We start from the raw sequence: 26,039 nt of genomic DNA, 5'->3' as shown, positions 1-26,039 counted from the left end.
GCTCTGTTGTGGTAGTGCTCTTTTCTAGGACAGATGTACTTAGCTAATTTTTTTTGAATTAAATGCAAATCATGGGTAGTGCAGGGTGGCAATTTACCAGTGGCTTGTGAAATGTGTTTTGCCATGAGAAGTGAAACGTGCTGCTTTGTGTGGCAGTCAGAGCACGAGGAGTTACTTCACATATTTATCAATGAGCAAACCTGACAGGTCTTCAGATAGAAGCTGAAGAATTGTGTTAGTGTTTATCCTTTTGGCTTGTGCGCTAATATATTTAGTAGGAGTCCTCTTCAAATGTACGCAGTATGGTAGAGCGCATAAAATCACTTGTAAGGAATTAGGCTCAACTTCCAGGAAGTGAAGATCCCTATGGCTAGGGTAGCAATTCATACTTCGTGAATTTTACAAGCAGTATTATATCACTGAGGTAAATGTAATGACTTTTTTTCCCCAAAACTCTCTTCTGAGTGAAAGTTACGGGTATGTAATTTCCTCTTTTACAAGAAACAAGTGGTTTTCATGTACTGTATAGTGCCTGTATGTAAAGTATCACATCTTTGCATTGATTGTGAAGAGGCTGGCGTTCTTTAGAAAATAATTTCTATTGCATTCTCATTCCCTCACATTTTGCAAGAATGGAGCATTTCTATACCAGGGGGTCATCCTAACCACTATTGTTTCAAAAATAATCCTTTTTTTTTTTACTTTTGAAAAGTAATGAATTAAGTACTACTTTAAAAAAAATTAGTTCTGAATATCTACCAGTTTAATAAGATACTTACTTTTCATTTGGACTTGTCTGGATTACATGAAATTTAGATAAATGAAACACCTAGTGACATCCTTTCTGTTTCAGTTAATCTCCTACCTTGTGGGCCAGCATGGTTTCCATGGTGTTTCAAAAATGCAATAGGTAGATTCCTAAAAAGCTTTTAAATCTAAGTGTATGCTATTAACTGGTTTCCTTTCTGGAACAATTTCCCCCTCAAATTGCACCACTCAAGGCTATGTGATGCAAAATAGAGCGACACGGTGGTATGAAGAGCTCTGTGTGGTGTGTGCTCCCTGCCCCTTGTCCACAGTTGGTACCTGGACCACCTCTTTGCCCGTTCCCTACACTCCGCTATGGGACTGCGCCCAAACACTGCGTTCCCGTTGGTGTTGGTGCTCCAGGCTGTCCTCGGCAACGTTGTCTGACGGGCTTCCCGTTACCTTCAGAGTTCAGCGGTCTTGGGTTTCTGTGAGCAGGAGTTACTAAGCTTCTGTTTGGAAATGAGTCCCCTCTCCTGTGAAGGCTCCAGGCTGTGACCTGGATCTTCAAGGTTGTCGCTTCCTCGCTGCGTCAGAACTGGATAAAAGTCGTATCTCTCTTCCAGCTAATGTTTACATTTCTAGTTGATGAGTTAACCCAAGTAAAACAAATGCAGACTTTGAAAGTACTGGAGTAGCTTCCATCTGGGTCTCTTAGAAGTTTTCTAGCCCAGAGTAGGAGGCCACAGTGCCTGATGCTCCTGCATCACTTGCCTCCCTTACACAGGGCTCAGATGATTTAAAAAAACAAAACCAAACCCCTAAAGTCAATCACCACATCATCAGCTCTGAAAATCATTGCTGTAAATTATTATCCAGTGCATTTAAGATAATAGAGCATCTAAAGCCCCCTGGATTTGCTACCTGGATCTGCAGATTCATCGGGTGTCTTTTCAGTGAAAGAAAAATAGCGGCTGAGAGCTGATGGATGGGTGGATGGCCTCTGCAGCAGATCAACACGGGGCGGGAAACGAGGGGAGGATAGCGTGTGACTGATAAGTAGCACTTACTGTAAGGAGCTTGAAAAAAAGGAATAATCTGAGAGTGGCTGTAACTTGCAGGAATATCTCAGTTGTGGCTGTACTGAAATCTCTATTGCAGCTCTTCTTTTTATATCCTTTGTCCTTTGAAATGCCTTGCTGTTAGGGTTGGGCTCTTATTTATTTATTTCTTCCTCTCGGCAGCTGCAGTGCTCAGACTAGTGGGCTGAGATGCTAACAATGCACTGCCTGCTGCCAAGAAAGGAGGTATTTGCATTCATTTTCACTTTCTTATTCTGAATACAAAAAGACAAATAACCCCCCTATGGTCCCACTGAGTCCTGCCTCCCCTGAAATGTAAATACATGTGCTGGTACATGATTTAGAGTACTTACTGGTGGTGTGTTACATACATCAGCTTACCAGGCAGGTAATAGAAGTATCCATATTCTGTAAAACAAAGCAGCCTTACAGTATTCCAGAATAGCCATTGTAAAAAAACAAACAAACAAACAAACAAACAAAAAAAACCCCAACCACAAACCCAACCAGTAGTAGGTTTCATAGCAGTTATTTAACAGATTATAAGTCTGATACTTTACTCACATTATTTTTTTTGAATGGTTTTCTCTTTTTCTTAAAATTGCGAATTGTTCATACTGATCGTATCGGGAGCAGTCTGTGTACAAAAGAGGCAAATTGTTTGTGTTTTGCACTCTTTCAGTAATTTTGACAACGATGCAAGAAAGAGGATGAGAGACTTTGTTTGAAGTTCCTGCAAGTGCAGCCTTTGGGGTGCGGAGCTGGGGTGACTCCGTGTGGATTCGGAGAGTTTGGGGTGCATGAGGGGGGGAGCGCTGTGCTGTGCCGCTCACTCCCTCTCACTGGCAATCTTATGAATGGGAAACAAACAGGATCATAACCTTTCTGAATGTGGAGCTTGGGATGTGTTGACTGGATTATGAAGGCAGCAAATTAAATAAAGGGACAATAATTTCGTGGGGGGGAGGAATCAGAGAAGCCAAGAGATGGAAACTCCAGGTTTTTCATATTGCAACACATTGACTAAAACTGATATCAAAAATAACCCTATTGCTGTGACACTTGTTTTTCTGTGTCTGCTCCTTTTTTAATAAGCCTTTCATGATGATTCAGAGCACTACGTAGAAATTCCCTATGCCATCTTTTTTTAATGCATTAAGTGATCTACAGTGTGTTTCTTTTGTGGTGAAACCCCATTGCCTAAGTATGAAGAGTGCACAGTGTACATGTGTCTTTGTTTAATTCAACATGTTTTCCTCTTTTAGTACTGAAAATAGGACATTTTGGTTCTTCAGCCATCCCTGCAGCGGAGCGGTGTGTTTCCGAGCGTGCGGGGCATCAAGAAGGGCAGGGAGGGCACACGGCGCATCGCTCACAGGGACACGCTTTGCATCTCCTGGACACACAAAGCCCGTCTGCTTTTTACAAACAGCTCTTGCAGCTGGGTGCGTCTTGAAGAAGTCACACCCAAGGAAGCGGATTTCTGCAATTTCGAACTGGCCTTCTATTCTGTGCAGTTCACGCTTGGTTTTTCCTTTCCTCCTGAAACATCAGTGTAAGGAATCAGAGAGCTGAAGGGAAAAAAATAAATCCACTGGTTCTTGTTTAGAAATATCAAATAACCTCCAGTGTGGGATTTTTTTATCTTGCTGTCTCTGTGGTTAAGAGAGGTAGAGAAAAGACACTTGAAAGCCTACGACAGTGTGACCTGTAGGAGCTTTACAAATTGATTCAGATGTTCCATTCAGAGCAGAGATTTGATACAGGGTAATGAAATCAAGTGGCTTAAAATAATCTTGTATTGATTTTTATGGAGAGAAATCCATACCTGCAGAATCAAACTGTGGTTATGGTAAGAGCTGCCTTTATGTTTTGCTTTGTTTTGTGCGTGTTGAAAAGCGCGTCTCTTCTGTGCTTTGAATGGCTGCTTCTGCTTCCCTTTAATTTTAATCTGAAGTGGAGAAATGCGTGCTGAAATGCCAACGGCGTAAAAATGTTCTGTCCTATGCAGCGTAGTAGGTACATGTGCAGAGTCCTGAACAGATGTTTTTGTGAGGATCTGCTGCGCTGCCGTGGCTGGGTCTGGCGCGGGGGCGGTGGCTGTCCCTGCCCGTGGAGCGGGTGCTGTGGGGCACTGCGGGGGACGCGCCTCGTGATGCTGCTCCAGACTCATAAACAAACCGTCACGTGTCCCCGCAGCCCCGCGCGGGCAGGGATGGACAGCCAGAGCATTATCCTTATTGGATTTCCCCTCCGAGCTGGTGCTGATTTGAATGTTTGGGAATGAGTGGTGAATGAAACAACACAAGGCGCTTTTTTTTTCCCCTCTCTTTTCCTTTTTTTTTTTTTTTTTCTCCACTCTTCGTTTCAGCTGCGGGGTTTGGGATTCACAAAGAGTCGCTGAATCTGTAAGAAGCTTCTCTAAAGGCAGGTGCTTGCAGTGCAGCCTGCCTTTCTTTCTTAACAAAAATATGTTAGCATGAGCAAGCACTGTGCACTTACTGTCATGTGAGAGAGCGTAAAGGTGCAGATAAACTAATGCATCTACTTGAGATTTTAAAGAATTTTATTCTATGCATCTTTTTCTCCATTTGTTGACGTGTAGTTTGTACGCCAACCGTGTAAATCACACGTTCTGAATGTGAGACAATTCTTTGGACCAGTCTGCTAACCCTTGATTGTGAATCGTTAGACTTTAAAAGCATTTAGCTCTACATGTAATTATAGCTCAATTTGTGTGTGTTGAGTCTTTTTTATTTACAGTGTGTACATTATAAATGAGTAAGATACTGCCGTAAAACAATATATGCTGCAGTACTTCACTAAGAGCATAACTTAGATCATGAGATCAGATTTAGAGCTGAATACTTCTTAGTTGTAATCTTCATCTTTAGGTACTGGAGCTCAGCAATCCTTTAGTTTGTTGGATGCGTGTCAACGTTGCTGATTTATCAAGCTAACCCTGATGTAGAGCAGCAGGAACTAGATGCACACTTTCATGAGCTTTGTAGCTTCTAGTTTTCGATAGGGTTGCCAGTAGACTGTATTGACGCTTGGGAAGTGCCAGGTTCGTGATGATACTTTATTAGTGGCTTGTAGGGAATAACTGATGAGTTTGCATTTTTAGGAGTCTGGGGTAGGGAGGAGGCTAGAGGAGCTCTGAGCTTGAGGAAGAGAGTGCAGCGTACAAGCTCCAGAAGGATAATTTAGGCCAACAGGGGAGCAGGGGAAAAGCTGATGTACAGCAGGAGATTACAGTAGGGTGAAGAGGATGCTGTCCTCATCTATCCACAGATAAGATGGGTGTCAGCAAAGCTATACGCTGCCATGCAAGTGAGATGAAATCTGAGGGAATGAGAAGGTGGCCAAGGGGCTTGTGGACTTGTAGAGTTTCTTTTAAGTTTAGTTTGGCAGATTTCAAAAGATTTTAAAAGATCTTGGTTCTCAGAGACGTTGCTATTAAGTTATTTGTGCTGAGCCTATTCTTTTTTTTGTTATCCATTGCACCAAGAACCACAAAGTGCTTTTAAAATTGTCTTTTCTCAGAGGTAGTTAATGTTCAGGGACACATTGACCTGGTAATGTCATTCTCTAAATGATAATTTTTAAGCCAGATACTTTCGTTAATCTTTAAAAAGGCAGTTTGGAGAAATCTCCCTAGTTAGGATGCAGACAGTTTGGACCGTGTCCCAAGCCATGGAGCTGTGGGCAGGTCACGTAGACTCCAGGTTCCTTATTTGTGCTGTGGGTGAAATCCTGTTGCTTCCCCACTGGTGTGTTGAGCAAAGTGGATAAATCCAGCAGTGACTTCAGGGTACCTGAGCACTGTGGCTATTGGTGGCTTGGGAAATCCAGCCGTGGTTGACGCAGGTTTTGGAGTAGAGCTGATACCAGACATGGAACAGTGGAGTTAAGTGGGGACCAGAGGTAAAGCGATGGGACTGAGAAGGTGGGAGTCACGTGTGTCTGAAAGCGGCTAAACTGTGTGTGTGTGGCCGTCCCACAGTATTAGATTAACATTTCTTTTCTCAAGTGCCAAACTGGGCAGTGCTATCTCTTAAAAGCTGATATTGGTATGAAGTTAATTCAAAGATACTCAGTGGTATAAACATGTAAACTTGCCTAGGTGGCACCATCTGCATCTGTGATTAAAAAAACAACAACGGGACAATGAAACAAAGAAAACAATGTAGTTTTAAAAGTGAAAATAATTTGTAAAGTCATTTGGCTTACTACTTAAAGAAAACTCCAAAACCCGAAAAGCTCTTGAGTCAAAATACCAAAGATAGAAACTTTTAGAAAAGATATTTTTTCTTATAAGAATCCTAACACTGTTTTATGTCCTTTTCGCTAATGCAGTTTATAATACTCCTTCCAGCTAAACCTTACAGTTAAATCATGCGGTGGTGACTTGCATGGATCAGGCATGTATCACCGTAAAGCCCTTGGCTCAGTGCAGGGTCGTCACACACTCCTCACTTCTTTCCGCGCTGAAGATGGTGACATTTGTTTTCATCCTTTAAAGTCTGTAGAATCTTCACCAGAATATCTTTGCATTTGTTCGTCACAAAGGATCCAAGTCTGGTATTACAAAGGTATTTTACACTTCAGAATAAGGCTGTTGTCCACTGTTAGGGTTGAAATATCTATTTCTTTGTGGTTACTGACACACCCACTGGTAGAATTTTTTTGCAAATATATCCCCCAAACCAAGCTGGTTTCTAAAATAGTTTTTAAAAGGTAATCTGGCTTCCGCTTTGTCTTTTCTCTATTAGGTACTAAGAGCCTGGCAAGAAAGTACTTGAACCCCAGGTCCTCTGAATAGTGTTCTTTAATTGTGTACTGAAGTCTGTAATTCTGGGCTTGTTACATTTTAAAAGAAAATTGTTATGGTTGTGTAGTGTCAGGGGCTTTTGCATGTAAAGACAAACAGCTGCTTCTGTTCCAAAATCTTTTGCTGTAACCTGGAGTCACTCATAATTTTTTACTACATCTGGTCCCCCCCTGCTTTAAAATGGGCATCAAAACCAACCACCCGATTAGATTTCATGCTTTGTAAAGCATTTTGAGAATGGCTGATTAAAAAGCACTGTATAAATGTGAAGTATATATTCTTCTGTTACCAAGCGTTCATGAAGTTTAATTTGTAGGAACCAAGGCCAAGAAGCTGATGTTAGTAGGAATAAGCTCTTTAAAACCTGGGAAAGCGAAGCGGAAGGTTTGTCGAATGAACTGTTGGTTGAAAAGCACTTCCCGGGAAAGGTATGAGTGGATTAAGTGTCCCTTGTGGGGAAGGACATGATGTGGGGAGGAGGGAGTAATTAGTCAGTTTGGAGATCCCTTCTGTAGCAGTTAATCCTCCAGCGCCAGCGTGGCCACCAGCGGATACTGCATCCTTAGGGATGATCTCTGAGAAGCTGCTTCACTTTCTGTCATCACTTTAACAAGCTGCGGGGCCTAGATAAAGTGCATCAAATGAATCTGCGAAATATTTAAGCTGAAATATGTATTAAGGGTAGTAGCTGGCCCAGCCCCCGTATTTTTTCCCCATGTCATTCCTAATTCATAAAAACAAACCATAAAAAACCCTTGAACTTCGTGCAAAAATCTGTTGCTCTATAATTTGCAATTTAAATGATACTTCTCAGTATTTGACTGCAGGCAAAATCAGCTATTCTATTCCCATCCAATTTAATGCTTTTACTTTTGGGTGTGTGTGTGGGACATCCTGGAATAGTAATTATTTTTCCCCTCCCTGTTTCTTGTTTCATAACCATCAACAAGCAGGATCTGCCGTTATTTGGTAGTTCCCATTTGTTGTTTTTCAGTGAAGGCTCTGTCTGCAAATTTGGATTTGTGTGATTTTTTTTTTTATTTTTTTTTTTAATTAGCTTGATTTTTAAGCAGTATGTTCAGGCTAGTGTTTGTGTAATTACAGAAAACTTCATTTAATGTGTATGGAAGTTTAGTAACTGCAGAGAAGGTGGGGCCTTCCCTGCTTGAAGTAGGGACGTGTCCATTCGTTGTTTCATTTTGCAGTCGTAAACATTGGAAGAGAAGTGTCATTTCTAATGGTGGAATTGGGAAGCGTTTCTCAAACTGAGTGTGGTCTGATGGCAATATGGCACGGTCCCCCCACGGCTGGCCAAAACCCCCACTGGGCTCCTGTTATAGTCACGAGTATCCGGACCAGAGGTGATAACATAACTCTTTGTCACAGCTTTGCTGAATGTCAGCATTAAACATTTCTGGAGATGATACAATATTGATAACTCTAGCATAGCCAGAAATATTTTGTTCTTGGGCTTTGTGTATTGTAAACATACACCTAGAGAACTTAGAGTGGCATGGCTCCATGTTGAGAATAGATGAGTAAAAGGAGAAGGAGGCACTTCCGAATAGTAAAAAACCAGCGTAGCATCATGAGGAGTTGAAAATGGGCAGCATGACGATGCATTCACCCGTTTGACCTCTATAAACAAAGATATCTGCAGTTATTGGCTCAAGGAGACCCATAACTGGAAGAAAAGGTAATTGCAATCTTGTTTACTGCACTGTTATTGAGAAATAAAGCTTAGAATTCATTAAATTTCCCATTTGTAGGTGTTTGTAGGTGTCCTATAAATCTAATAATTTCTAGGGTGAACGAGCTTGTGAGAAGGCTTCACAGTCTGTCTGAAGTCTGCACATGCTGCATGAAGAAGCTATAAATACTTCTATTATTGAATTGTATAGTGCTTGTTTGTTTTGGGAACCTGCGTCTTCTCCTACACCTAATGCTAATTCTCTACAGAGTAAATTAAATGCTTAATGGAATTTTAACATTAAAAGAGAATTTTAAAAAACTCTAGAAAAGGGTCAGTCAAATTAGGATGCTTTTGTGGAAGAACATCTGTGCTTTAATTACTGCAACATAGACCTTTTTTTTTTTTTTTTTAATGGTGTAAATACGTGGAACCTGTTTTTTTTATAATTTCAAAAGATAATACTAAGATTTGCTGTATTTAGTCCTTCAAAAACCTTTTATAATTTTCCTCCCTGATTTTGATGGAAGAAAAAATATTCCGTATTTAAGTCATTCCCTCAAAGTGACATGAACTTTAGCTTCTTGGGCTAAATTTAGATCAGTTTTCTTCTTGCTAAGTCAAAGGAGTTTTTAATAACTTTTAAAAGTTTGTCTGGTGTTCTGGGTATGCAAAGAGATGGAACACAATTAAACCAGTGGCATTACTGTTTAGATGGTGAGAAGTACAAAATTAATTTCTTTTTTTTTTTTTTCCTTTGAACATCTGACTCATCAGAGTTGTCTGTTAATCGTGACAGCTTTATTGCAAAGCAAAGAAAGCAGTTGAATAAACTGGGGAAAAAAAATAAATTGCAGCACTCCTGCTTACCTGCAGGGCTGTGACCCTGGGATAAAGGGAATGTTTCCCTTCTGCGTCTCTGACGAGAACAGCCGGATTTCAAACGGTGCCACTTGGCGAGTCTGGGGCCTTTGCTGAGATGACTTCAGCCCCGGTGCGTTGTTTCAGGTGGTTGTAATTGTTTGCGAAACATGTTTAGGGGCTCTCCCCGCGCCGGTACTTGTTCTGAGCGTACGGAATGTGCAAACAAGCCAGACACCGGGTGCCATGAGGGCTTAAGGTAACATTTCTTTGTCGCGAGTACCCATGTCTTCAGGTGCAGTGTGTTACTCTGCTCAGCTTTCAAAGCAGCAATTATTTTGACTGAACCAAAATATATCTTTCATCTTCTTTCCTTTGGAAATCTCGCTTTGCTTTATGGGCTGGTTTAGGTGATTGCTCTCTTTCTCAGCTAGAATATTCTAAGGAGAAATTTATTTTGCTAGACGAAAACTTTCTCATTTTAGTTAAACAAATTCGGCCATGTTGGCCACTACTTTCCTTGTAATGCTTTTTGTAGGTACGGAGGCTTAATCTTTTTAAGCATAGTCCAGATATTGCCACATTTTTCTATGTGAAGCCTGTAGATCTCTGGATAAATACTCCCAAATTTGAATATGGTCTGACTCCTCAGCACTGGGGGGGTGGTAGTTGTGGAAATTACCGTAGTCGTTACATGGAGGCTGGAGTGCAAGGTGATTATATGAAAAGAGAAAAATTTTCCTTTCCCCGTCAGTGCTGGGCAGTACTCTTTCTGCTTTTTCTTAATTCCTGATATGACAGCATCATTTGGTGCTCTTCTGTCTCCAGACTTCACAAAGCTTCGTAGGAAGAGTTGTGGGTTTCTTCATTTTTGTGGTTTATTATAGCTTAAGTACTGTAATGAATCTAACTCCATGGGAGTTAGACCCCAATCCCAGCCACCGCAACATACTTTGAATTTGAAAAATCCACCTGTGTCTTTTCCTCCCTCTGTATTAATATTTATTTATATTGAATGTATATAGGATCTGCAAATTAGAAACAATTTCTGTGTCCGGCATGTGTTAAAAGCCCATCGATTATGAGGTACGTTTTTCATGTCAAATACTTAGGCTTCTCTCTGGGATTTATGAACTAGTGAAGTGTTTTTGTTTAGAAGATGAGACGTGGTTGCGTGATTCTTGGTCAGACCGTAGCACATTCATATGGATTACGAGTGTTACTCGGCCCTCATTTGTATGAAATCCATCTTCTTCCTCATTTTGCTGCATTTATATACCTGTTAGAGTGTCCTTCTCTGCCGCCCCGTTGAGTTCAGTGACATGCCAGCATCACTGAACATGGTGTGGTCTCGGGGGGGAGTTTTGGATAAAGTTGAAGGGGTTTGTCTCCTTTTGATTTTGGGAGGCCAGTGAATAGTCTGATGGACTTCATTGTCAAGGCTTGGGTTTGCCTGGTACTTTCAGTGCCTCTGTACCGTAAGTGACTGACGGGGCAGCGCAGTTAAGCGTTGAAGTGCTTTGGCTTGCAGGCACTGCTAAAATAAATAGGGTAAGTGTGTAGCAATAGCAGTATGGTTTGGGCTGTGAGCAGGCCTGGGCTGCAGACAGTGTATCAGTAGCATCGATACAGAACCTGGTGCCAGTTAGGGATGTAATTGCACAGAAATGGCCTCTAATACCAGTTTCAAGAAGAGCTGCCAAACCCACAGCGCTCAAGGCCTCTCCCTCTGCGTTCGGCCAATGCTCGAACGAAACAGCCCCCAGCTTGTTCCTCCGGGACACAGGCCTGCCTTGTTAGGAAATCGGTGAAGTTTGGGAACCCACAATACCTCACATAGCTCTGTGTACAGTAACGGAGGGTGGAAATAGGGCCATAGGCATGAGCAACCAGACGAGTTATAAATATAGAATAGTCTCTCAATTCCAGTTTCGTTAGTCATGGGAGGACAGTGAGAGTTTTATAAACTTATAAGGAATATACAAACAGTTCTGAATTTAAAATAACTCTGTATAATTTTTTTAGTGTGTGAAAAGAATATTCTTTTTTGAGACCATCCATGTAAGTATCTGCTATACGCAGTGTGTAAGGATCTGCGTATTTATATGTTAATGTGAATGTGACTTGAGATGACAAAAAAAGGTACTGGAGGGGAGAAGTGTAGCTCGAACGTGCCAAACTGTAGCAGAAAGAGTGGGAAGCAGTGTGCTTCCTACTTCGTGCTAGTACCAAAACCATGAATCCCCCCCTTTTTCTTTAATAAGTGCCATCTGATGCTGTCTCTGGTCAGAGCGGCCAGGCGGCATCGCTGCAGCCTGGACCCCCTGTCAGATCCAGCGATACAGCTCACCTTGACTGTCCTTCCTACAAATAAATAAATAGAACTGCCTGGTACTCCCTAATCTGATCACAAATCCGTACTACAGGAGAGGATTTAGGAAGTCAGAGGCAATGTAATTATTGGGTTTTTTTCTAGTCATACTAATAGGAGTTCCTCAAAAGCATGTGCATGTGTATAGGCAGAGACAGCTCACCCATCCCAGTATTAGCTGTGGATTGGGCTCCATGGCCAGCAGTGAGGTGCGTGCCCTTTGTCCCCCGAGTGTATTATGTGTGTTTGCAGTTTCTGGGGGATGGCATAGTAAAGCGTGGTTTTTCTCGTTCAGTGTATTTTATCAACATGTTGGAAGAACTGAAATAGTTCTGTCTTACAACGAAGGATGTTTTTAAAGATAATGGACTAAAGTGCAGGCTGGATGATGTAATGTCATCCTCCAGTTAGGTTAGAAGAAAACACTGAGCAAACTCACATGCTGTTCCCGTTGGTGCCCCTTGCTGACCCAAGTCACTTTTTTCCAGTGTTTTCTGATTTCAGGTGTTACAGTCCTTTGCTTGGCTTGAGCGAGCTGGGGATTCAGAGCTGCTGAAGTTGCAGTGGTTCGCTTGGGGCTTCTTTTCGGGTCACGGCGATGTCCAGTGCCTCTGTGGATCAGGAGCATCCCTGAGCTTCTCAGAGCAGGCCCTGCAACCTGGCACAGCCTTTCCTAGCCGCAAACAGAGCTGTTCAGTAACCCACAAGCAAACAGGCAACCGTTGGCAGCAGTTTTGTTCTTTGGAGATCAAACCATGTAGGATGGCGTTAAAAGTTGATGTCCAGACAATTGAGGATGACTTACAGACTATGAAAGCAATTCGCATCAAGTCTGAGAAGATACTCAACATTTTCCTTTCTCCTTATGAAGCACTTCCATCCACAGTTGTGGTATATGAGAAGAAATCAATTTCAATGCATATTTCAAGTCAGTTTTATCCTTCTGCTGTCCATGCTGCCTGTAAATTTGTTAAAATGCATTAAGAGATGGATTAATGGGCCACCTTCCGGTCTGCTTTTGGGTCCTACAAACTCTGGCACCTTCTGTATTCCCTCTCAATTTATAATAGAGGAAAGATTCAGAATGAAAAAATCATTCCATGATTATTAAAACCAAGGAAAGAGCCCACCTTTTGTTTGTTGTGGGTCTAAAGAGCACAACCTTCCGTTGCTGTCAGATTTGCTTACACTCTCTTGTATTTCTGGAAGTCGTGAAGGAAATACTTTGTTTAATCGTTTCGAACATAATTGCCGTTAATATTGTTTGAAGTGATGTTGATCTTAACAGGATGCCTTCACTTGCAATGTGCAAATATCGTAAGTGATGACGTACTCCCAGATTTCCTAGTCCATAATTGAAAACAAATGCACCCAAGTGTCTCTGATAACTTTGCAAACCATCAGTATTCTTGCATCTTGTTTTGCCCTTCCATTGGAATTCTCTCTTCTCAGGTTCCTAAATAACTAGGTCTTAGTCCTGTTTTTAGTGGGCTATCTCACTAGCAAATGAACAGCTTGAAAAAAAATTGCCCTGTAGTAAAACAGTTTGAATGTTCTTGCTCTTTCTGGCTGTTTCCTTGAGTGTTAATCTTTTCAATGATTAAAACTCACCAGATTTTCTTATTTGTTGTTAATGCAGGTATCCTACTTGGAGATGAACAAAAACTTTCTAAGTTTGCCCTACTGAGCATATTGTAAACATTAGTTTTACTGAGGCTTTTTTTTGGCCTTTTCATTTTTAGGGTAATCAGCCTTTGACAGTGCTGGTGTCTCCCCCTAAGATGAGTGTTAGGTCTCATTGCCTGTGCCAGAATGGTAAACCTTTTGATGGGCTTAATGCATAAATGCGAAGGGCGTTCCTGAAACAAAGCTGGAGTTGAATCCCTCCGAACCAGTGACTTTTCTTTTTTTATTTTTTTCTCTCTCAAGATTAAACTGCCATTATCCTTCAGCATTAAGAGAACTACATAATTTAGGCCAGTGTGATAATGTTATCAAACTGTCTTCCTCCTTTAGAATAAATCTGGAATGTGAATAGTATTCTTCCTCCAGCTGGGATTTTGCCAGGAGATGACTGACCAGCACTCGTTACTTGCAGTATATTAATTAAATCCTGTAAAGCTTATTGCCTTACACTTGCAGCATTTGGAAGACAGGCAGATTAAATCTTGCTTTAAGCAACAAGAACCAAAACCCCAGTATATTACTCGTAATCTGCAGTGAAAAGAAAAATAATTTGCTTGAGAGCTGTTGTGCGTCAGGCCTTTTCTTTCCTTAAGTGTTACTGAGGAGTTTGGGAACTTCAGTTGCCCCTTTAGAAATGTGAATAAATTTGTGTCCCTGAGTGGTGGGTGACTGGAGCGGATGGGGAGCGGCTTTTGCTGCTGCAAGGTGACCCCCGCTTTCCTGCTCTCAGCCCCACTGACGTCAGGTTACTCTTCTGATTTGCACCTTCCAGTGGGAAGTTTCCCTTTTCATAGAGGAAATGTTTCTAGAACAGTGGAGCACTGATGCTGAAACGTTCCCAACCAATTTGTTTACCTGGTGTTGAAGATAGAGTAAAACTGGCCTGAACGCCTCATAGATGCTTGTGTATATGCCTCAGTTGGGTTTGTTTATGTACTGAATTCATACTGGCGTGGAAGGGACAAAATGGACTTGTTTTTTTCCTCTTTCTCTCGAGTGCCAGCTGCAATGATGCCAGTCTGAGTTGTGCCGGGCAACATAAACTGTTTTGAAAGAGAATGCAATTTGTGCTGCCTGGGTTTGTCAATAAGTCGTGTTTATTTGCACCTTCCTGGTAGTTAGTATTACGCACTTAGCAGCAAATGGAGTAACTGTACAATCCCTTGGTTCCTGTTGACTGTGGTCTAAGGTAGTTGTTTTCTTCACTTAGGTTTCCATTTGCTCCAATTTTGGTGTGACGTGAGTAGCTGTAACGCTGCTGGAGCTTTTAGCTGGGTTGATTGCTTCACTTGCAGAAAACCTGAAGGGATGGGAGGTTTTTACAGTGCCAAATAGTGTCCCCGAGTCCTCTAGTCACTCTAAATAAAATGGATTTAGCACACGTGGTGTTAAGTATCGCAGCTGGGAAGCCTGGAAATATTTTTGAGGTAACTTCTAGGGTAAAGAATGAATGATAGATGGCCAAAAGTGGTGATGGTGGTGGGGTCATCAAACTCCAGTGTATGCAACTGAAATATGCTTTGGGTTGTTTTCATCACCATTTTTAATAGGCTTTTAATGGGCTAAAATGTTCTTTTTGGTTGGGAAGGAGAGCTACAGGTACGTTGCACTTAGGCTTTTGTGTGTTTGAGGGATTACAAACTGTTCCGTGGGCCTCTGGCTCCTCGGAGCTGGGCTGGTCTGTGTGCTAGTCTGAAGTGCTCTAGGTGCTAAAACTGTTGTGAGGGGAAGGGAAAATACTAACGTTGAAGAAAAAAATTGTAAAACTAGAAGGCACGGAGTACCTCACCACAACAGTATGTTCCAGCAAAGTGTTCATTTTATTGAATGATGAATGTTTCCTCTGTTTCATAGGCCTTACTGCATCTGGTGGTATCTGAGAGTCGCCAGGTGCTGAGTGGTGCTGGGCTTTCTTCTCCTGACCTTTCTCCGCTCCTTTCTTCCACTTCCTTTGCTCTGGAATCATCTACAGGTGCTTCCAGCTGAGCAGTGGGATCCAGCTGCTGAACAACTGGCTATACACACATTTAGGTGGTATTGTTTTTCAACCCTACAATCCTGAGGAAGGGGATGCAAGAGTAGATTTCTTGTTCAATCTTTCACATGGTTAAAGATTGAGCAGTTAATGGGCTGATGTCAGGTTGGGCAAATCCTTTGAAGTTTTTTTTGAGGTTCTGGATGCTTTGTCACACCTACACCTTCACTTAGGGGATATGGCATACAGCACCTGTGACAAACTGAAATACCAAGAAGCAAGAGACCAAAAAGCTTTGTGTGGAAGCCGACCAGATGTAGTTGAACTCCAGATAGATTTGAGTAGCGGGGAGAAAATAATTCACACAACAACTTCAGAATAATTTCAAGATCCATGGGAAGGTCTGCCGGATAGAAATGGGCTGGTAATGACTAGGACGTAAACATGACTGATGAAATGATCTCGAGTCAGACAGCAGCTTGCAGGCTGTGGACTTAATGCCCTCTTCTTGCTTCTTGGTATAAATTTGTGTAGACCTATACAAATATTTTACTGGTGGGCATGGCTGTATACATATTAGAGGTTTAAAGAGGAAGGAGATGATCACTTTGAAGTCTTAGCATCAGGGCTGGGTTGAACTGAACTCTTAAATGAGATCTGGCAGTTAATTTCAAAATCTGCCAAACTTTATGCCGTAATTACTAGAAGGAAAGCTGTTCGACCTAGTAGTGGTTTTTCCCTTCACGAGCATGAAATACCAGGATTCTGAGTTCAGGGGAAAGACTGAAAAGACAAAAAAATATGTTAATATGTTGCTAATACCTGGTTTTGTACCATTATAAAGATTTTATACAACTGCTTTAAGTGGCCTCTTCAGTTCTTTGGAGATGACTTGTACCCATATTTCTGTGATTGGAACACGTTACTGCATGTATTTAATACGTGTATTTCCTTATTACGGCCTTTATTCTGTAGTTATTTGATTCCAGCCCTGACTATGAATCACTGGAACTGGATTTTCTGAGTAATGTCTCTCCAGTCTCTCTATTCTCACAGTATACTGGGCAAAAGAAATCAGGTCTTGTATAGGCTGCCTGAGCATTTGAAGTCAGCTGTTTGAAAGATCGTACCAAAGTTTAGACCATTAAAATGCAGTATTTTAAAAATTCTGTCATGTAGAGGGATTAACATTCCAAAAATGACCGTTTTTTTCTGTCTTTGTGGATAAATTTAGACAGCTAATTTTTTCAGTAGTTGGCTGGGAGAAAAGGCTCTCTCCCTCCTCTGGTTTCTCTTCAAAACCGGGCTTTCCCCCCCACCTTTTCTTTCTGAAACATTATTTAATGTGAAGGATGCTCTAAAAAAGCAGAAAAAGCATTAAAAAAAAAAAAAAAAAGGAAGGATCGAGTATCGTTTTATAAGGAGAGAAAGAATCTTTTAAAAAAATATTTATCCCACACTTGGCAACCTTTTTCTCGCCCGCATGTGACTGGCAGGGTGCCAGCCTTGGCAGAGGCCAGTGCCTCAGCTTGCCAGAAGCCTTCCTCTTCTGGCCGTGTTTTCCCTCCCTGTGACTGATTGTTTATTCACCTGATTTTTCTGTTTCAGCGATGCTGAAGTCATGGCGTCTTGGAGATAAGAACACTTTGTCTGTCCCAACTGTTCAATAGCCATGATGTCAACGTGGAGTGTTTGCAGTGAGCTGTAGTTTTGTGCGCGCTTCACATAGCAGGAGGTATGAGATGTCAGAAAAACTTACTACTACCTCCTTCGCATGAGGCTGTCCAAAAGGGAACTGCCGTAAATACAGAGAGATGATTTGTTCCTTGCTTTTTTTGGAGAGTTGTGTTTGAGGATTGCCCGACCTTGCTTTGTGTTTGCAGTTTTGGTTTATCATCTTGGGGATTTTAATTGAGAATAATGAGTCTCTGAGTCAGATTCTCTTGGAGCTCCTCTTGTTTGTAAGATCTTTGCGTTTAGTTTTGAAGCATCTCCTTTGTGTATGTTAGGTCTGAATCTGATTTGCTTAGTAAGTGGGCATCCTGAAATGAAATATTTTGCCTTTTTTTGCGAGTGATTATAGTATCTTAATAGTATTTGGAAAATCTCCTGATTTTTCCTGACAAGGAAAACCTTTTATGTGAAGAAATCAGGGAGAAGGTGAAGCATGGATGGTCAAGGAAACTACTGCTATTGGTTTTGCTCCAGTAAATTTGACTTGTGGCTGCCGGTACTCTTGTAGTGTCCTTCTGTGAAGATCTGATGATTATTCAGGCCTTTCACTCCCTAGACGTAAATAGACACTCAGGTCTCGTCAAGCCTTCGTCATCTCTGTAATAAAGTCATGAAGCTGCTTAAGGGTCTGCCCTTCTCCAGGTCTTGCTTTGACTTCCTTCTTCTATGGCTGCCCTCCAAGGTCTCTGAAATTTTCCGTTATCTTGGTAGTTCCGTGTGATAACAATTAAGCATATTTTTCCCTTGTGCTTGTCAGCAAGGATTTGTTTGGGGATTTGGGTTTTTTTGTATACAGTCATCAGCCTTCACGATCCAAGGCACTGTTGTACCTGGCTGATAAATTCTGTCCCCAGACGTCAGCCCACTATTTGCTTATATTTTTCTCTCTAAGGTTCTTGCGGACTAAAGTCAACAAGTTTTTGAGCATATTTAAGGGGTTTTCTTTGGCAAAAGTATTTTGGAACCTGCATTTTAAAAGTTTTGGTACAAATCTAGCAGCCCAAGTAGCACAGTTTGGGAGGGCGCGGGGGAGGATAGATGGGGCTGGATTGTAAGGCCAGCCAGTGTTGGTCAGTAAGATTTTTATAATGGGGATATCGGGGAACTGGCACGTAAGGCAGATAAGACTTTTTGTTGTTCATAATATATCCTACACACACACAAAAGTTCTTGTTCTGCCTTTTCAAAGAAACAGGATACCCGTATTGTCTCCAGGCTGAAAACTATGCCAACGTTAGCAAGAACAAGCAAAAAATAGGACTGAGAGAAAAGTGAGGTTGCTGAGCTTTTAAAAAATTATCTTTAAAAAGTTTTCAAGAGTTCTTGTTAAATTGGTTGCGATTAAAATGCTACAGTAGTTTTGAAAACCTGTTCCACTGATTGCCTTTTGCATGTGAACTTGCGTATCCTTCTGTGCTTCAATTTATATTTCTGTAGACGAGAGTCAGCAGATTTACCAGGAGGTGCAGGGAATCCTGTTTATATAGCGGACTGTTCCTGAATGGCAGAGGCATTAAGGGAATACAAAAGTCTTTCCCAGGAATGAAATAAACTCGATCTTTTTCTACTATACTTATCTGAGTACTTAATGTCACAGTGTTCGGTTTTTAGCAAACTGTCTAGAAGAAAACAAAAAAATCATGTAGTTATTCAATACTTTTAGTAATGAACTTCGTGGAGGCACGGGATGTGCATGGTTTGTTTTTTTCTTAGCAGGGCTTTGAACTGGAAATGTAGCTACCACACGAAATCGGAGTTCTGGCACCCACTCAGAACAGCAGTCCATCTGCTAGCAAGACATGCTAATTATTTATTTATTTATTTATTTTAATCCCTTACTAGTCACAAATGCAGGCAGTACTGTATACCCTGAAGGTGAGAGGCAATTTGGGATGCCTTACTAAGGTGGCACCTGGGCAGACTCTACTCCTTTTACACTAGTGCAGGTTACCATCAAAAAAAGCATATATACCTGCATGCTGGTTTATTTTTGTGTAAGGGTTTGAGGTGCATGGGTTTGGTTTTTTTCCCTTTTAAAGAAAAAAAATAATCCAGCATCTTTGCTCAGTGCATTATTTAGCAGTGATTTCCTCTGCGTTCCTGCTTTCAGTAGTCTTACAAGTAACTGACTCTGCAAAAATTTTCTTAATTTAGCCTGCATGGGATATTTTTGCGACCTGGGCAAGTATCGGCCATCCCTGTGCCCCCACCTCCTCCTTCCGCTTTGTTCTCAGAGTCTTCTACTTTTCTGCCTGGTTTCACTCTGAAAAAAATGAATATACAGGTATGGAGCAGTGCTGTTGGGTTATAATAGTAGTTAGTGCCTAAGGAAAGGGTTGTAGGGTGAAGTGATGTTTCTTTTCTAATTGGAAGAGACAGATGAACTCCTGGGCAACTTCAGTAGTACCTGCTGCGTTCAATTCAGCATATCCAACCTATTTTTAATGCTAGTTTGTTGTGTCAGTGGTACAAGTAATGGCTCTGTCAGATATTGTAAGCGAGTCTGCTGCTGATTCTTCGTAGCTACCTGCTAATACAGGGGAGATACTGTTAAGGCTCTCAGGTTACTTGGGGCATACCTGCAGGTTGAATTTTCTCTGCAAAATCTGTTTTTGCCTTAATTGTATAAGGACATCCCAGCTTTGTACCCAGGTGCTTACACTTGCAAAGTCGGCGGTTAGGGCTTAAAAAAAAAAAGTTAATAAAATCAAGCAAGATCAACACAGAACCATTTTGATAAGAAATGCAAAGTTCTCTGATGGCAGTTTTACAAGCCCTTCCCAAGGTGGACACTACCTTAAAGCTGGCAAAAAATGGCTTCTTAAAATCAAAATTTGACGTAGGATGTCTTGATCCTTGGTCCCATGTCATGGTTGTGGTGCTCTGCTCAATACCGTTGTGAAAACATACTGGAAAGCCTAGACCTCATTATGGGAAGAGGAGGGGTCAAGATTTTAGGGTGTTTGGTGCTACACTAAAACAACACTGTAGTTGCAAACTGGAAGAGAAATTGCAATGCAGAACTTCTGTGGAACTGTTATGGTTTCTTAAAACATTGTCTTTCTTTACAAGCTGGGCTCTGCTGCTTCCGTGTTCATTTTGGGTTATTAACTTCGTTGCTGGTTCTATGCTTTTTTTGCTCAAATCATTCAGTTTAAATGTCTTGTGGTGCTTTGCTTGGATCTCCCTGTAGTTGTACTACTGAAATTTTGTTTTATGCTGTTATTACTGGTACTGTGTTTTAGCTAAGTTAGAAAGTGGAAAGCAGTTACTTAATGCAAACCAGATTTCCTATCTGTGTTTGTTTACAGAGCCTCTGGCACACAGCTCACATGGCTGAAAGGCCATACAACGCTGTAATCAAAATGTTGCTGTTACATAAATATAATGCTGCCACTTCTTTTGATGTAACAGTGGTGAGCTTGTCTGCTGATGATTCTGCTCTTTGTTCGTGTCTTCCAAGCTGAGATGCTTTCATGTAAAATGAACGTCTCCATAAATTTGCACCCCATTTTTTTTTTTCCTCCCTTTCATATTTTGTTCTCTGAACCCAGAATTTAGGGATAAGGCAGAACTCTGTTAGGCTCTTCAGGGGAAAATAGTAGCTCCATGGTTCCACAGCATTTGATGTCTACCATCTGTACTTTATTAAACCTCATTTTGCATACATAAGCAACATCGGGATGCTACATTGGGGTCAACCTAACCATGTGTGCTACAGTATAGCAGTGCTTTATTGTACACGTGTAATTAAGTTGTTTAAAGGAAGCTTGTCTTCTTGCCAGTAAAAGACCAATTTGAAGTACAAATAGGAAAGACAAGAAATGCTTAGAAAGACAATAAGTCAGCACTCAAAAAAAGTAAAAAAAAAAAAAAGTCAACCATAATACTAGGGCTATGGAATAGGTTCCAGTACTTGGCAGTTTCCATTATCCTTATGTTGATCTTGCTTTCAGCAGTTTTCCTTATTATTTAATTGGTTCACGTTATAAATTTGATCTGAGGAAAAAGATATTTTCAGGCAACTAAAACCAAGAAAAAACAGGATTTAATTTGTCAGTTTTACAGGAGTTGGTTCTTTCGCAGAGATACTCTAGAGCCCACGGAATGAAAGCATCGAGTTGGATCAGGGTTTTTCCTTTAATGCCATTCACTTTATTTAATAGCTCTTGTTCATGCTCCGTCCTTTCTGTCTTGCAGTGTGCCCCAGCTCATGTGGCAAGCGAGCCTGTACAGACCAAAATGAGTGTTGCCATCCCGAATGCTTGGGGAGCTGCACGGCACCCGACAACAACACCGCCTGTGTGGCCTGCCGCAATTACTACTACGAAGGCGTCTGCATGCCCACCTGCCCTCCCAACACCTACAAGTTCGAGGGCTGGCGCTGTGTGACTAAAGAGTTCTGCTCCAAAGTCCCTGCCACCGAAACAAGCGAATATGAGAGGTTTGTGATTCACAACGACGAGTGCATGGCAGAATGCCCCTCCGGATTCATACGCAATGGGAGCCAAAGGTAATGCAGCTTTTGGGAAGTCCATCAGAGTTGTCGTGTTGGGGTTTTTCCATCCCCTATTCTGTGGCAGCTTGTGATGCAAATCATGTTAGGTAGAAATGAGAAAATACAATGGGGAATTGCCTGACTTCCTGGTAAAGGCTTGCTTAGATGAATTCACCGTTGAAAGGTCTGATTGTGTGTGGTCCTGTGCATTGTCAGTTGCCACGGATTCTTCTGAAGGACTTGAGGAGGTCAGTACAATGCAGAACCAGGTCTTCTAGTAGACAGTAGTAAAATGAAAGCGAAAGCCTGGGAACACACGGTTGGAGGTTGGCTGATGACCATTATCATACAGAACAAACCACAGGAATTAACTTGCTTTACATATTATTTGCTTTATGTGTGCTTGCATTTTAGACACATATATTCTTTAGTGTATTTAATTTTATTTCCCATTTTTCAGTGTTTCCAGAAGATAACACTGGTGTGTTAGAAGGGAACAGTCATGTAGATGGTAACAAAAATAATGCAGCAGCTGACAATATTATACAGAACGATTTCTTGCAAGAATGTCACTCACCTGCTCTTATTTAATTCTAACAGTTGGAGTGATGCATGTTTATGATTTTCTTATTTTGCCAGTGGTTTAAGCAAGCAGCCTTAGTTGCCTGCTGACCCTTGGAAGTTGGGGACTTTGAGTAAAGGGTAGTCAGTGTGCTAAAATTTGTAGTGCTTCAGTACTGTGCTAAAAAGATGTCTTTGTAGGCTATTCTAAGATGATGGGCTTTTTTGGAAAGGTGGTTGTGGTGATACCTGCACCAGTTGTGTGTCTGTGCACGTGTGTCATCCATCTGTTTGATCAAATAGTAAGGCAGTCTCCGGTTGACATTTGGATGTAAGTAACTTAACGCTGCCTTTGCTCGGATCCAGATATTCACCTGAGAAATGTTTCTTTTGTTATCTACTTGAGCTTGTAGTACCAGCTGTTTGAAGTGCTTACACTGAAGTGCGTGGCCATCCTGTCTTATCTCAGTGTTGTGCGCTGCTGCAAAGATTGAAAGGAGCTGTAACTCAAGGCCAGTGAATGTTTTGTTCCCCAGAGGTGGTGTTAACAAATAGTTGCAAATGGAAAGCGTTTCCAGCATTCTTTGTACATTTAGTTGAAATGCCTCTTGCTTGTGTCGGCAGCTTTTAGTGGTTTGTGGCATGTTATAGTGCAGGGTTTTGAAATAAGAGCTTACTACTGAAAAAAAGGAAGCTTCTTCCTTTTATTGTTAAGGTGGGGGCAGGGACAGGTGACATTATAGTGGAGGTCTGCTACAGGCCACCCGACCAGGAATACTGCAGCTGAGGCCCTTTATAGAAAGATAGGAGCCAGCCTCATGTTCACAAGCCCTGGTTGTCCTCATGGGGAACTTCAGCCACCCCAATAACTGTTGGAGGGACAAGGCAGCAGGGCATAAGCAATCCAGGATGTTCCTGGAATGCTCTGACTTCCTTCTGCAAGTGGTAGAGGAGTGAATGAGGAGAGGAGCTGTGCTGGACCTTGTTTTCACCAACAAGGAGGGGCTGATGCGGAATGTGAATCTCAAGGGCAGCCTTGGCTGCGGTGACCATGAAATGATGGAGTTCAAGATTCTTAGGACAGTGAGAAGGGCACACAGCAAGCTCACTGCCCTGGACTTCAGGAGAGTGGACTTTATCCTCTTGAGGGATCTGCTTGGTAGAGTACCATGGGATAAAGCCCTGGAGGGACAAGGGGCCCAGGAAAGCTGGTTAATATTCAAGGATCACTTCCTCCAAGCTCAGGAGTGACGTGTCCTAACAAAGAGGAAGTCAGGCAAAAATGCCAGGAAGCCTGCATGGATGAACAAGGAGCTCTTGGACAAGCTCAAACACTAAAAGGAAGCCTACAGGGCATGGAAGCAAGGACAGGTAGTCTTGGAGGAATACAGAGAAATTGTCGGAGCAGCCAGGGATCAGGTTAGGAAAGCTAAAGCCCTGACAGAATTAAATCTGGCCAGGAATGTCAAGGGCAACAAGAAAAGCTTCTGCAGGTATGTCAGCAGTAAAAGGAAGAGTAGGGAAATGTGGGCCCTCTCTCCCCGGAAGGCAACAGGAGACCTGGTTACCCAGGGTATGGAGAAGGCCTTATTTACCAGGAGGAGTGATCAGAGGGCATGTTCTGTGCGCACATGAAGTGTTCAGTTTTGAGATGAGTAAACAGACAGTATAACATGGAACCTTTAAAAAGCTTCTGTCACCAAAGGCTAGGCTGGCCTGAGTTGTCATTCCACTAAAAAATGGTTATGAGTGCTCGTGAGCATAAGGAGGAGGATAAGTGAGCCTGCACTTCAGTGTTTCCTCCCAGCTTCTGGCAATCCGATTTCTCTGAGTTCGGGGCTGTGTCTGTCTTGGTGTTTTATAGTCAGTGGTGGACCTGTTCTTATTCTCTCTGTAGTCCATTTTGAACCTGCTTAGACTTCTGGCCTGTCTTTCCCAATTCTTGTTGCAAATTAGTTTTGCCTCGCATCAAGATGTGTCCTTCTGTTTTTTTTAAACTTGCTGTTTTAATTCCTGTTATGCTGTAAGAAATAGCGAGTAATTCACTGTTGGCTTTCTCCACATCACTCATGACAGTTGCCATGAACATGGCTGGCCTGTTCTGGAGGTTGGGCCTGGATTAGCTGAAACTTCCAACAGCACTCTGAGGCTGTCTGTGTAAATGAGAAGGGTGGTCTTTCTGGGTGTAATTTTGACTAAATGCACAAGTGCAGGGGCAGTGGGTTTTACCTGAAGCACCTTCCACTTTGGAAGGACCACAAAGCCTTTCGGAAGCTGGCAGACAGAGGGTATGAGTCCATTCATTCACTCCCATGTTGTTGTAAATGGGAGGCACGATGCTCCAGCCTCTCAGGAGTCCAGTGGGCAAGTGTGCTAAGTTATCTGCAGCCCTCTGCACACATATCGTAACTTTCATTCTAGCATGAAGGATTTGTCTAAGCTTTGGAAGGAAACGTCTTTCAAAATTTAACTCAAAGCAGTCCAGAGTTGCATATCGTTCTTATTTTTTTGGTCTCCCTTTCTTTCCTCACAGCATGTTCTGCAGTCCTTGTGAGGGGCCTTGCCCCAAAATTTGTGAGGACGGGAAAACGAAGACCATTGACTCCGTCACGTCAGCACAAATGTTGCAGGGATGCACGATTCTCAAGGGAAATCTGCTGATTAACATCCGTCGTGGAAGTAAGTGGTTGCCCTCTCTTTATGAACTTCTGATAAGGCTGCTTTTAATATTTTTTCCTTTTGTCTGTCAGCATAATGATAAGAACATTAAAAACTCAGCAAACTGTTTGTTTTCCAGTCCCATAGCAGTGCTGCTGTTTGATTTGGCCCACTGTAGCGCCATTCGCCAACACGCAGATGGAAGAGGTAGTCAGCTACCAAGTTACGAGGCAGCGAAAGCTGGTGCTTTTGTTAGCTTTTTTGGCAGGACAGGGAACCAGGATTAGGCAGTGGGGTGAGCAATAGTCCCAAAGGAATGATAAAGCCCCAAGAAGGTGGAAAAGTTGAAAATCCTTGAATCTGGGTAGGTAAATAACTTGTCTGCAAGTAAGGCATGGCACTGTAAGTCTGCATATCCTCACTTTTTAAGACAAGGTGTGGTGTCTTGGTAAAACATGGAATCCAGTGTGCTGAGAGCTCATATAAAGCCTAGTGCTGTGCCTCTGGATGGTCATCATTAGTGAGCTGGCCACTTTTGTCACATGTCTTGAACAAGCTCTGGATTAAATTTGTCAGAGCAATGATTCATCAGCCAGGGAAGCGTTGACAGTTGATGAGCTCTTAAAAGCAGAGTTAAAATCACTGTTAGTTTTCATCGGAGATGTATCTCCCTATGGAAGGTCCTTTTTGGTTTCATGAATAAGGTTGAGAGATTGAGATATATTTGATTCCCTTTCTCCTGCTGAATTAAAGGGTTTAGAGAGTTTAGAAGTCTAGGGTTTAGAAACAGCAGCACGTAGATTATTTCATCCATGGTCCCACTGCTACAGGTATTTTTTAAGACTCCTTAGAGTGCTGAGGAGCATCTCCTTTCTCCCAGCTTATTTGGTATGGGAACCAACCATTGGTAATTGGGCTTCCCAGCCATCTGTTAGGACCTTGGGTTTTTATGTCAGCAATCACACCCCATAGCAGCTTCTCCCATCCTGAATGCTAAAATACTTCCCCTCACAACTGCAGTGTAACTTCACAGGATAATGACACCAGGCAATGGGCATGGGCCAGGGATCACTGGAGGGAAGGAGTACAAAGCTTGAGCCTGGTGGCCCCCTGGTACCCCTTGATGGGGCACTGCAGACCTAGGCAGGGACAGTACAGTTCCTAGCGAGGGGACAATACTGAAGAGTAGAGCTTGCTCTGCAGTCGTTTTAATAATTTATTACAGAAAATCACCTTTAGCAAGATATATGGAATATGCTTCATGGCATGAGGACGTCCTTATGGTTTTATCTTTGCTGTTTCATCAAGAGTTCTCAGTTTTGTAGCCAAATCTTTTTAGGTC

At 42.0% G+C, this 26,039-nt stretch overlaps 1 protein-coding gene across 3 annotated transcripts in view; it reads left to right on the top strand.

Moving 5' to 3' along the window:
- Nucleotides 1-26,039, top strand: part of IGF1R (insulin like growth factor 1 receptor) — a 196,306-nt gene that overhangs the window by 123,034 nt on the left and 47,233 nt on the right. For all 3 annotated transcript variants that reach the window (XM_063345371.1, XM_063345372.1, XM_063345370.1), the window contains 2 exons: nt 21,181-21,493; nt 24,573-24,718. In XM_063345371.1, coding sequence (XP_063201441.1) covers nt 21,181-21,493; nt 24,573-24,718 — 459 coding nt within the window. The remainder of the gene's footprint in view (nt 1-21,180; nt 21,494-24,572; nt 24,719-26,039) is intronic.

Source organism: Chroicocephalus ridibundus, chromosome 9 (genome assembly GCF_963924245.1).
Source record: "Chroicocephalus ridibundus chromosome 9, bChrRid1.1, whole genome shotgun sequence".
Lineage (NCBI taxonomy): Eukaryota > Metazoa > Chordata > Aves > Charadriiformes > Laridae > Chroicocephalus > Chroicocephalus ridibundus.
The sequence above is the reverse complement of the archived record's forward strand: the minus strand, read 5'-3'. Positions and strand labels throughout refer to the sequence as shown.